The sequence below is a fragment of the Bos taurus genome, chromosome 3, assembly GCF_002263795.3.
Source record: "Bos taurus isolate L1 Dominette 01449 registration number 42190680 breed Hereford chromosome 3, ARS-UCD2.0, whole genome shotgun sequence".
In the NCBI taxonomy this organism is placed as follows: domain Eukaryota; kingdom Metazoa; phylum Chordata; class Mammalia; order Artiodactyla; family Bovidae; genus Bos; species Bos taurus.
The window spans coordinates 29587658-29600979 of NC_037330.1; the positions used below are offsets into that span (position 1 = coordinate 29587658).

Genomic DNA, 13322 nt, shown 5'->3' on the forward strand with positions numbered 1-13322 from the left:
CGTAAGTGATAGTTGCAAATGAAAGGTTTTATTTTTGTTAAATTTTTATTTTAATTTTTATTTCTGTTAAACAGAAAGTCATTTGGTATCTGTATACTTCAAAGTCTGACTTGTACATTTAAATATTTTCTTTAGAAAGTTTTTATAACTATTGTAATATCTGATGATTTGGAATGATTTTGTATTAAGTACTGTGATTTGTCATACATTTACATATTATAACAAGTAAATTCTTTACTGTAAAAGCTATTGAACTTGTTCGTCCTAGATCTAGTAGTAGGATTAATTGGAGTATCAGTCTTAACATTGAATTACTGTATCATGTCAGAAATACAGTTTTTGGATGGATAAATTCTATACAATAAATACCACTCCAAGCTTGAAAAGATGGTCAGGACTATACCTGTTATTTAGTCCTGAATATTTCTTTCAGGACTGATTGACTAATTGACTCAATATTTCTTTCAGTATTATTTGCCAACTAGTACATACAGATGCTGTTTTATTTTGGGTTTTATCAACCTGTGATAATCCTTTAAAAATTAAAAGTACTTTTTCAAATTATAAAAGTAATGTACATTTATTGTAGAAATTAGAAAATAAAGATAAGCCAAAAAGAAGAAAGATAAACATTTATAATCCTACCAGCCTAGATAACTGCCATTATTACCTTGGTGTTTATTTCTCAGATATTGTTTTGTGTTGTACATATACAGAATATATATAGATTGGTCATACTTTTTTCTCTTTAGGTCTTTTGCTTCTCTCTAGAATATTTTTCCTTAGAAAATATGCCTAGCTTGTCTTATTACTTAGGGCTCAGCCTAAATGTCACCTTCCAAAGAGAGCTTCCATAGCATCTAGAGTAGCATACTGTTAATTTTCTAGTCCAACTATATAAGGTCTAGGAGAGTAGGGAGGGATAAGATCTGTTTCAGCCAACTCTGTAACTCTAGTGCTTAGAAGGGTTTCTGGCATATAGTGGGTACTTAATAAATGTTTGAATGAATATTTATAAAAATAAGATCAGATTATACATACGTTAGATGCTCTGGAAAGAAAGGTAAGATGTGTATTGCTTACAGTCTAGAGGAAAGGTGGACAATTAATATGGTAAGTTCTATATAATAGAGGAAGTGCAGTATTAAGGCAGCATGTAGTAGAAGGTGTCCAGATTGGGTGGGGACGAGTTGTTAGAGAAGGCTTTCTGGAAGTGTGACAATGTAAGCATTTCATAACCTTGTAATTTGTCAGTTCTTTTCATCTATAATATAATTTATAATGGTTGGGTAGTATTTTATCCAGAGTTTAATGTAAATACCAGAGTTTAAATACCAGAGTTTGTATGTAAGTACCAGAGTTTAATCCATATCCTGTTGTTAGTCATTTAGGGGATTCCCTAAATAACACTGTCATCCATATCTTACATGTCTTTTCTTAGTTATTGTTTTCTTATTTTCTTGAGTAATTTTTACTTGGGGTGGAGTTTATGAGACCAAGAATTATAAATATTTTCAGGGCTTTGTACATATTCATTTTGGGGATACTGAATTGCCCTCCATGAGAGTTGTACCAATTTATATTTCTAGTAACAATATATAAGACTGCCACCCCCCAAACTTGCCAATTTGTTAGGCAAAATGATGATGTTACAGCTTAATTTGTTCTTGTTTGCTTTGCCTGTATGTATCGTACTAGTTTTATAGACAAACAGCAAATTATGGCAAGCTTTAATTTAGATTTTACAGTTTCTGAGTAGATACTCCATACAGTATGGTATATGTGAAATTATTCAGATATTTATCTTTAGTTATCTTTCGTTTTGATTATAAATCATATTAGGTTATATGCTTACCTTTGCATTATTTAGCAAAGTCTTCAATCCAGAATATTTTTATATTTTAAGATCTTTGTCTCATTTTATAAACATGTAAATTATAATGACAAATTCGGGAGAAACTGAAAACAGACTATTTAATTTCAGATTGCATACCTTAAGAAGCTTGTATGTTGACACTAGGCCTAGTAACTAACTTCTTTTTAATTATTGTGGCCAGAAACACCAGATGAAAATGGTAAAACCCAGAGAGCTGATGATTTTGTCTTGAAGAAAATAAAGAAGAAAAAGAAAAAGAAACACCGAGAAGATATGCGAGGAAGACGCCTTAAAATGTACAATAAGGAAGTACAAACCATCTGTGCTGGCCTGACCCGCATCAGTAAGGAAATCCTCACCCAAGGACAAATAAATAGCACTTCAGGAGTTAATAAGGAGTCCTTCAGGTATCTGAAAGATGAACAGCTGTGTCGATTAAATTTGGGCATGCAAGAATATCGGGTACCCCAAGGAGTACAAACACCTTTTATGACTCACCAGGAACATTCTATTCGTAGAAATTTCTTAAAAACAGGTACTAAATTTAGCAACTTTATTCATGAGGAACACCAGTCCAATGGTGGTGCTCTTGTCCTTCACGCTTACATGGATGAACTCTCATTTTTGTCTCCAATGGAGATGGAGAGATTTTCTGAGGAGTTTCTTGCTTTGACATTCAGTGAAAACGAGAAAAATGCTGCTTACTATGCTTTAGCAATAGTGCATGGAGCGGCTGCTTATCTCCCAGACTTCTTGGACTACTTTGCTTTTAATTTCCCCAACACTCCAGTGAAAATGGAAATTCTGGGCAAGAAAGATATTGAAACAACCACCATTTCAAATTTTCACACTCAGGTAAGGTAAAAATCATTGTTAAATTATTTAGTAGATACAGGTTACAGTACCTCAGAAGTATTAACTTCATTCTGTTTTATAGCACATAACGGCACACTTTTGATTACAATTCACGGTGGTAGAGGTGGTTCAGATTGTTTATAACTCTAGTTAAAAAATCTTAACTGCTGAAATGCTTTGGGGTGTGGCTTGTTACTTGCTTGGTCTAAGAAATGCTTTATACCTGTTTTACGTCATTTTTTGTGGAACAAATTTTTATGGGAAACCAGCTTGAAAACCAACCCAGTTTTTTGTAAATTGGGTAATATTAGTGTGGATGATGTGATTTAGATCTGGTAGCCTCAGAGTGACTAGTTAAGACTTACCTTTTATGTCATGATAAAACACGTGAAGGCCTTGGCCTACTTGTCAGGTTTTTGCTGTTTTTGTTTCTCTTCTTTCAGTAACTTGTTGGCAGTCTATCCCAGAAACATACCCCATTTATGTGACTTGGAAGTGTCACTAGGAAGACCGCCATAGCCTCTGCTCCTTCTGCCTATGCATTATAGTAGGTAAAGACATTTTCTGAAGCCTTGCTTGGGCAGCTAGGCTTAAGTCAGCAGGGAAACCTCTCCTTCCTAACCAGTGGTTTTTAACCAAACATTTTTTCAGTGAAGTTATTTTAGGGCATAAAAAGAAGTTGATAATGTGTCCTAGTTTTGTTCTTGCTTGCTTTTTTCATAAGGATTCTAAACATGAATGGTCAGCTATAATTTGTATTATATAAATTCTACACTAGTTTAGTGGAGACTTTCACTTTTTAGAGATTTATGATTATATAACCTGTTTTTTCAGGTTATCTAATAATTTGCTGCCATTCTTTTCCTTAAGGTTTTTTTTAAGTAAATAGATTTGCATCACAAGACTCTCAGCCACCTGCATTATAGTGGTTTCAAGCCACTTAGATTTATATGAAACCTTCTCTGACTTGAATCTTTTTAGTGATTCTTACCATCCTTGCCTCCAATGAGGGGAGTATCCAGTTTAGATTTATGAGCTTCAGAATTTCTCTAATTGAAGTTCTCTCTACAGTAGAGAGAGCAGGAGCAGCCAATCTGGAGAGGTCGCAAGATGGGGCTGCCCAAGATGTTGGAACACGATGTGCAATAAAGGGCTTCGTCTTGGATTTTGGCCTTATTACCACAATCAGGTACCGAAGTGCTGACTTTTGTAGTAGATTTTCTTTTTTCTTTTTATTTTTTTTTAAAAGGAGTTTTGCCCTTTGAAGGTTAAGGAATCCTATTTTTATAAATATTGGAAAAGGGACTGAAAATAATTCTCTTAAATATAGTTCTTAATCCTCCTAAGTCCCTATTTAACAAAGAAGGATATTGCTGAGAGCAGAATTATTGTTCTCTATCAATTTTTTCATTTAGAAAAATGCAGCAAATTTTCTATTGTAGTTGACAGACCAGCAGACATATCTGAGAAATAAGCCAGAAACTTGGGGGTGGGGGGAATATCTTGGTTTTCTAATGGTGATTTTTTTAACTTTCATATTAGCTAGTCTCTAGTGGATCAAGCTTATATGTCAATAGACAGTACCCAGTCTAAATAATTAATAGAATAAAATATCTCTAAATATTCCCTGCTGATTTTTGTCCTCCAACTAATTTTTTTTTAATGGAGCTGAAATTTAAATGACTGTACCAACAACTTACCTTGAGATTTGCTTTGAGATTTATAAAGTAGCCACTTTTTAAGAACATAACAAATATTATTCATCATTTCAATCACCTAAGGATATTGAGGGCTGTTAAGTAAGTCTTGTGTTCCAGTGATCCTGGCACTTAATTTTATTTATGAATTTCAGTCATTGGAGAGACATGAGGTGTGGGTATGGGAGATTATCATAGCCCGTCAAACTATGAATTTGCAGCTAAAATTTTTGGCAGTTGGGATGGAACCTCACATAGTAGTTCAGATTTGTTTAGCATTTTGGGGTTTATAGCAGTGCTTTCATGTTCATATCTTACTATTTGAAATAATCTGTCGTGGGGTAGGTAAGCAGTTTTATCTTTTTCATGGAAGAAACTGAGGCTTGGAGATGTTCATTGTTGTAACAAGGTCATGTAGCTAGTTAAGTAGAAATACTGGTCAGGGGATTCCCTGGTGGCCAAGTGGTTAGGACTTGGTGCTTTCACTGCTCAGGGCCCATGTTCAATCTCTGGCTAGGGAATGAAGATCCCATAAGCCATGCAACATGCCTCCCTCTCCCCTCCAGAAAGAAACAGTGTGCAAACCTATGCCACGGGAATGACAGATGCATTGTTTTACCAATTCTCCTTCCCTCACTGATGAAACTAGTGCTTTTATTTGTCTAAATATTGTGGTTAGTGAAATTAAAATATCTCACTTTAATACAGTGTTCAGAAAACTATTGTAATGTTTTTCAAAATGCTGTGTTTTGTTAAGCCTTATGAATTTCTGTTAAAAATAAAGCGAAGTAAATTTTTTATTACCTTAGAGATACAGTTAATGGAAGTTATTTATAGTTTAAATATGTAGCCATGATAATTATTCATGACTATATTTCAAGACAGTTTATTCAGCAAACAGTTGTTGAGAACTTACCATGTACTGCACAGTCTGTTCTTAAAAGGACTAAGTGATGAGCTCAATCCTAGTGGAAGAGATGAATAAACTAGCAATTATAATACAGTTTTAAGTATTAGAAGAGACGTAATGCATAGGCAAAACCCTGTAATAGAGGGAGCACAGTTTGTGGTGTTACCTGACTCAGACTTAAAGTGATTAGAAAAGGCATTTTAAAGCATGTGATGCTTGAATAGAGTCTTGAAAGAAGATTACTTAGCGTAATAAGGTCATCTTAAGCATAGTGAATAATGAATAATAGCCTGTGCAAACATGGAGGGATTAGAGAATGGGGCGCTTTCAGGAAGCTGCAAATAGCTTGACATGCATAGTAAGAGTACATGCTGACTGTTAAGGGCAGTTAACACTGGAGAGAGAGACAGAAATCAGTTGTGAAGAGCTTCGTATGATGTGCTTAAAAAAAGTACTTTTTTCCGAAGGAAATGGGGAATCATTGGTGAGTTTTAATAGCAGAGTGCTATCAAGTTATGTTTGCAAAGATTGCACTGTATTGTGAAGGGTGAAATAGAGGAAAATGAGAGTGAAAGCGAGAAGACTGGTTAGATTACTGTGGTAACTAGAGTGGAAATGATCCATGTCCAAACTGATACTGACATTAGAGAGGAAGAAATGAAATTTGAGAAATAATTAGAAGATGGGATTAATTGCACTTGGTGAGGGAGGAGAATGGAGTATTAAAATGCGGTTTGGACAAATGAGCGGACTGTGGTGACAAAGTCAATACAGGATTGAAAAAGTTGGTTTCTAGGTGTTGAGTTTAATTTGAGATATTTTATGTTGAGGTGCTTGTGAGGACAAAAAGAAATTTCTCTCTGTTAGATAGTAAGATATATGGATCTTAGACGGGGAGACATATCTAGACCTAAGATACAGAAGTTGGACCATTAGCATATATAGATGATCCAGGGACAGCATTAGAAATGGAAGAGATGAAGCTGTGAATGGAATTCTTTGATGCACCAACATGTATTAGGAACACGGGAAGAATTCAAAAAGAAAGAGAGGTAGAAGGAAGGTTACAGTACAACTTTTATAGGTTTTAAGAATTGATGAAGGGCTTAAATATCATCCATATTAGGAGTCAAGTAAGATAAGGACAGAAAAGTGTTAGGTTGCTTAATTAGGAATTTAATTGGAAATATTATTTAGACCAATGCTTTGCAAACAATGGCCATTTAAATAGTGTAAATTATGCTTTTTTTTTAAAGAAGCTTGGTACTTGCTCTGTGAATAAATTTGGCACCACCAGGGAGCTTGCTAGAAATGTAGACTCTCAGGTCCCTACCCAGGTCTTGAGTCAGAATCTGCATTTTAACAAGATCCTCAGGTTATTCATATACATATTAAGGTTTGAGAAGTACTACTTTAGAACTTACTGGCTCTGGCTGGAGAAAGTAAAATTCAAATGTAGGTTTTATTATGTGCAAGAAAAATTATAGCTTCTGTTACTTTCATGTATTTAAATTAGTGTGGTAGGCAAGCTAGGATGCACATGGAAGTGCTTGTTTCCTTTACGGTTCAAAAAAAAGTCAAATGTTTTAACCCCGAAGGAGGTAAGTTCATGATAAATATCAGTTGAAGCTGATTCTCAAATTTGATTACTTATCTGTTAGAAGTTGATAACAGGATAATTTTGTAAAGTTGAGTTTCCAATCTAAAATACTACACATATATTGATAATATGGTATTTTTATAATTCTGTGGATTATTCAGGTCAAATTAAGTTTTAAATAATCATTGGCTAAATAACAGTTTTGACCAAAAGTTTGTGTTTGTGAAATCTTTTGGTCAGTTAATGGAGAAAAATTAGTGTTCACTTGGAAATGTATTTTCTTCTTAAAAAACTATGGAATATATATAATTTATGATTTTTTGATTGGATGTTATTTCTTATAATTATTAGCTACTTGGAAACTTTTTTTTTATGGTTTCGACTTTGAAGTGTGATAGTTCTGCAATAAGTATGGGAACCAGGATCCCACTTGCCACAGGGCAACTGATTCTGAGAGCTGCAACTAGAGAAGACTGTGAGCAGCACAAAGAGCCTGCATGCCACAGCTAAGACCCAAGGCAGCCACATAAATAAATAAATATTTTAAAAAAGAGAGCATAGAACTAGAAGAGTGCTTTGTAGCTTGGTAAATAACTGAGAAACTCTTAAAGAACTACAGTGTGTTACATAAAAGAAGAAATATTTTAGTTAACTGACTTTATAAAACAGCATAAAAATGGTAGACTTGTTTTTTTTTTCTCTCATTCTAAGTACAGCTTACAATAGACTCGTTTTGACTCATGCTGCTTTTTTACTGTATGTTTTAAAGTGGGAGTGCCTTTCTATTCACAGGTCACAAGGTTAGGAAGATTGCTGGCTAGCTTTTTCCTTTCTGTTTTTTTTAAACAATCAGCTCGAAAAGGCTTCTTCCTGAAAGATGAGTTCTATGCAGTAATTATTATCCTACCACCCCTCACCACCTCCCCCCCACTTCTCCTCCCCTCGGGGTTTTTCCATATTGTGTATTTCTAGCTTGGTGTTCTACTAGGTTTTTCTTTTTTAAAAAGAAGTTGTTTTGTTTTATTCTTCTAGAGCAGTTTTGACAGCAAAATTGAGAGGAAGGTATGGAAATTTCCTATATACTCCCAGTCCCCACATATGCATTAGTTCCTCCCATTATCAGCATAGCCCACCTCCCCACCGCCTCGCCCCCAGCCCCCTGTTCTCCCTGCCAGAGTGATAAATTTAATTGCTGAATCTACACTGATAACATCGTAATCGTCCAAGGTTCATAGTTTATATTACACTTCACTCCTGGTATTGTACAGTCTCTGGGTTTGGGCTAACATATAATGATATATGTTCATCATTAGGGTAACATACAGAGAATTTTCAAACTGCCCGAAAAATCGTCTGTGCTGTGCCTGATTCTTCCCTTTCTCCCCTTCTAACCGCTGCCAACCACTGATCTTTTTTAGTGTTTCCATGGTTTCAACTTTAAAAGAATGTCATATAGTTAGAATCATATAATGTGTAGCCTTTTCAGATTGGCTTCTTCCACTTAGTAAAATATACATTTACGCTTCTTCTGTGGCTTTTCATGGGTTAATATGTGTGCTTAGTCGCTCAGTTGTGTCTGACTCTTTGCAACCCCATGGACTGTAGCCCACCAGGCTCCTCTGTCCATGGGGATTCTCCAGGCAAGAATACTGGAGTGGGTTGCTATGCCCTTTTCCAGGAGATCTTCCCAACCCAGGGATTGAACCCAGGTCTCCCACGTTGAGGGCACATTCTTTACCATCTGAGCCACCAGGGAAGCCTGCTTGATAGCTCATTGATAGCCAGTGTGATAGCTCATCATGATTTGATCAGTTCAGTTGCTTATTCATGTCTAACTCTTTGCAACCCCATGGACTGCAGCTCACCAGGCTTCCCTGTCCATCATCAACTTCTGGAGCTTTGCTCAAACTCATGTCCATCGAGTCAGTGATGCCATCCAACCATCTCATCCTCTGTCATCTCCTTCTCCTGCTTTCAGTCTTTCCCAGCATTAGGGTCTTTTCCAATAAGTCAGTTCTTCCCATCAGGTGGCCAAAGTATTGGAGCTTCAGCTTCAGCATCAGTCCTTCCAATGGATATTCAAGGTTGATTTCCTTTACAATTGACTGGTTTGATCTCCTTGTAGTCCAAGGAACTCTCAAGAGTCTTCTCCAACACCACAGTTCAAAAACATAAATTCTTTGGCGCTCAGCTTTCTATATGGTCCAAGTCTTACAACCATACATGACTACTGGAAACTATAGCTTTGACTTGTCAGACCTTCGTCGGCAAAGTAATGTCTCTGCTTTTTAATATGCTGTCTAGGTTGGTCATAGCTTTTCTTGCAAGGAGCAAGCGTCTTTTAATTTCATGGCTGCAATCACCATCTGCAGTGATTTTGGAGCCCAAATAAAGTCTATCACTGTTTCTGTTGTTTCCCCATCTCTTTGCCATGAAGTGATGGGACCGGATGCCACGATTTTAGTTTTTTGAATGTTGAGTTTTAAGCCAGCTTTTTCACTGTCCTCTTTCACTTTCATCAAGAGGCTCTTCAGTTCCTCTTTGCTTTCTGCCATAAGGATGGTGTCGTATGCATATCTGAGGTTATTGGTATTTCCCCCTGCAATTTTGATTCCAGCTTGTGCTTCATCCAGCCCGGCATTTCACATGATGTACTTTCCTTTTTTTTAGGACTAAATATTAATAATATTTCATTGCCTGGATGTATTACAGTTTATTTATCCATTCATTTATTAAAGGACTTGTTGGTTACTTCCAGGTTTTGGCTCTTATGAGTAAAGCTACTGTCTTCTAATTTTTAACTGATCTATGGCTATCCTTATTACAAGGTGTATTATTGGGGAGCACAGCTGAAGGTTATTTAACACTCAGTTGATACAGGGTAACTTTATAAAGTTTATGATCTAAAGGACTACATATGTATTGACATAGGCAATATATATTGCAAAATATATTCAAATATAATTGTTTCAACTTTTATAGGTAGTATAAATACATTTAAAAATTTAATGCATCCAAAGCTAACTACCATTTTCTCATGGGCATTACCCTCCTATGTACAGACTATCCTCCCCTACTTGCTTTGCCTTCTGATTTTACTAGAGGGTGAGTTTTCCCTGTTTGGCATTATGTCTCTTGCTTCCGTAGCAGCCTTATTTTTTCCTGTTCTTTGTTCTCTACATACCTCCCTCCAGTTCTCATTATACTTGCTTCTTCCTTCCCATCACATACTTTGGGAAGTGGTAGAACTCAATTTGTTCTTTGCTCTCAAGTACCATTTCCAGGCCAGAGTTTCTCAAACATGCCAGATCCTAAGAATAATCTGGGCTTGCTAGTTCCAGACACATATTTAGAATCTCATGTTCCACTCCTGGAATTTCTGATTCATTCTGTCTAGAGTGAGACCTGAGATAAATACTCAAGTGATTTGATTCTTGTGATCAGGCAAGTGTAAGAAACACTAAACAACTTCATAATTCCAAACAGAAACTCTATACCTACTTCCCTAGGATCTTTACTCATTTCCATCCCACCTTTCCCCCTTCCATTGCTCTGTAAAGAAAATTGCACATTATTTTAAGTGAATTCCTGCTTTATATGGTTCCTTCATTTTAATTAAAGGAATATTTTTATTCTCCCAAGAAGTCAGTCTTTATGAGATTTATTTCAGTATTTATCGTCTAATGTTTTGCTATGCATGTATGCACATATAAACAATGTTATGTAACAATTTTGTGTGATTTAACACTAAGTCATAAATGGCATGTATCATTCTACACATTGCTTTGGTTCAACATTGCTTTTTTTAAATTTCAACATTGCTTTTTAGAATTACATTGATACATGTAATTCAGATTCATTTATTTTAACCACTGTGTGTGTGTATGTGTGACTCTATCAATTTATTTTCTTGTTTTTGAGCATTTAGCATGTTTGCAGTTTTGTAATACTATTGTGTTGGATTAAGAATATATTTGGAGATTTATCCTGAGGTGTATATATCTTGTATACATCCCACGTATCCTGTACACGTATATAGTGGGATTTCTGTTTGCCTTTTTCTTCTCTTCTGGGAGTCTGTGACTATTTTGTTGCCTTAATTCAGTGACTCAGATATCTGAAAAGTCTTTCTTCTACCATTACATTTGATTGGTAGTTCAGGTAGATGTGAAATTCTAGGTTGGAGATCATTTATCTGCAGATTTATAAAGATGTTGCTCCAGTATCTTTAAGCTTTGAGTGTTGCTACTGAGAAATCCAAAGTCAAGGTGTCCTGTTTTTTCTCTGGAAGCTTTCAAAACCTCCTTCCTAAAAAATTTCAAAACACTGAGAATAATGTGCCTTGAGATGGGTCTCTTTTTGCTTTTTAAAATGTTTAATTTATGAAATAAATGATAAACAGGTATAAAGAATAATAAGCACATGTATTCTCACCACTTTGTAGTTGAAGGCCACCTCCAACCCCTATGGTTTTTCTCAGGTCTCACTGGTATGAGTCTTTTGTTGTTGTTCACTCTGATGAACATTTAGGTTTTTTCAGTGTGGGAATGATCCTTCTGTTCTTCTGTTACTTCTTTGTTAATTTCCTTACCTCAGTTTTCCTGTCCTTCTGAAACTTTTATGAGTTGGATTGAACCTCCAATTTTCTTATCGATCCTTTTATTTTTCTTTGTCTTTTTATTCTACTTTTTGGGGAGATTTAACTATCTTCTTTTTCTCCTGTTGGTTTATTTCAGCTGTACTACTTTGTATTTAAGAGCTTGTTCTTGTTTTTTGCTTTTTTTCTTCTTTTAAAAAAATAACTTTCCTTTAAAAAAATAACTTTCATGAATGCAGTATCATCTTTCATCTCTCTGATGGTATTAATTATACTTGTTTTGAAATTTCTTTTATCTCTAAGTTGTCTGTTTCATCAAGTTTCTTTTTGTTTGTCTTAATTTTCTGTTAATGTTAGATATTTTCTTCAAAGGTCTGGTCATCTGTTTATATTTAAATATGAATCAGTACAAAACTGATAAGAAACTCATCAACTTGTAGATGGGACTTAGCATTTGATGATGACTGGGTAAGGACTCTGGCCATGTCATTATCAGAAAACTCCAGATATTAGCATTTCGAGATCTTTTCTTTGGGGCTTTTAATTTTTACAGCTAAGAATCTACCACATTTTTGCTAGAGGAGTAGAGTAACTTGTACCCCTATCTGCTAGAATTCTTGGAACTGAACTATGGAAATAGGTAGGTGATTCATTGTTAAACTATATGGAATTTTAATTCTGTCTTTTCAGTATACAGGGTTTCTTTCACACTTTCACAGTTGTACCTGGTAGTTTTGTTTCTATAGCCTCTTGTCCATTTTCTCCACAAATATAGATAGAATAAGGAAAAGGATTAGATGTGGGAGGTGGAAGGTAAGTACGTGGAGGGGTCTGAATGACTTGTAAACAGATTTTAAACCCATCTTCATTGTTTTAGTTCTGTGCTTTGTTTCCCATCTTCTGTGGTATTTAGCCTTTCCATGAGTTTGTAGCACAAACTTGCTTTTGAGGTATCTTCTGTACTCAGTGTTCAAAGTTCTCAGTTTGCTGATTCTATACATTTTTTACCTTCAGAATATGTTTTGATAGCTTGTATCTATCATTTTCACTTCTGTTTGAGCTTCTGGAATTTATAGCCTTTCTGTTTTACTCTCAATTGAGTGGGGTTTTGATAAGGAATAAAAATAAATCATATGTTCAGTCTACCTTAACTAGCAGCCTTCTTTACCTTTTCACTACTCTGCATTAGTATTAAAGCATCACACAAAAGAAGACGTAAATGGAAAGATATATCACATTCTTGGATTGAGAAGAATCAACATCAAATGATGATTCCCCTAAATTGTAAATCAAACATAATCCCAATAAGAACCCCAGTAATTGTTTTTTTCTGGGACAATTTTGACTTGGAAATTTATGTGAAAAAATAGATAGGAACTTTGAAAAAGAAAAGCAGTGATGGAGGAGTGCCTTATCAGATACCAATATGTTTTAAAGATTTAATTATTAAATAAGCATAGACTAGTTTGTGAACATTGTTCAGTGAAACAGAAAAGTCCAGAAATAGACCCAAATACGTATAGACATGTGATATATAAAAATGGTAGCATCTGAAGTCATTGGTGACAGAGATGGTAGTGCTGGGACAGCAGGGTGTCTAGAGTGTATATTAGTATTGGTATCACTGTGTACCATGAAAGAACTGTGTGCCAGTTCTTTCATAACTTTGGAGTGGCAAAGGTCTTTTTAACTATGACCAAAACAAAACCAAACATCACATAAACAAGGTCAAAAGACAAATTTGTATCACCGACAGAAGATTAACCTTTCTAAACTATAAAGAGCTC

General features: G+C 35.2%; 1 protein-coding gene across 2 annotated transcripts in view; it reads left to right on the plus strand.

Annotated features, from left to right (window-relative positions):
• Positions 1–13322, plus strand: part of RSBN1 (round spermatid basic protein 1) — a 43249-nt gene that overhangs the window by 8561 nt on the left and 21366 nt on the right. For both annotated transcript variants that reach the window (XM_059883040.1, NM_001206227.1), the window contains exon 2: positions 2058–2731. In XM_059883040.1, coding sequence (XP_059739023.1) covers positions 2058–2731 — 674 coding nt within the window. The remainder of the gene's footprint in view (positions 1–2057; positions 2732–13322) is intronic.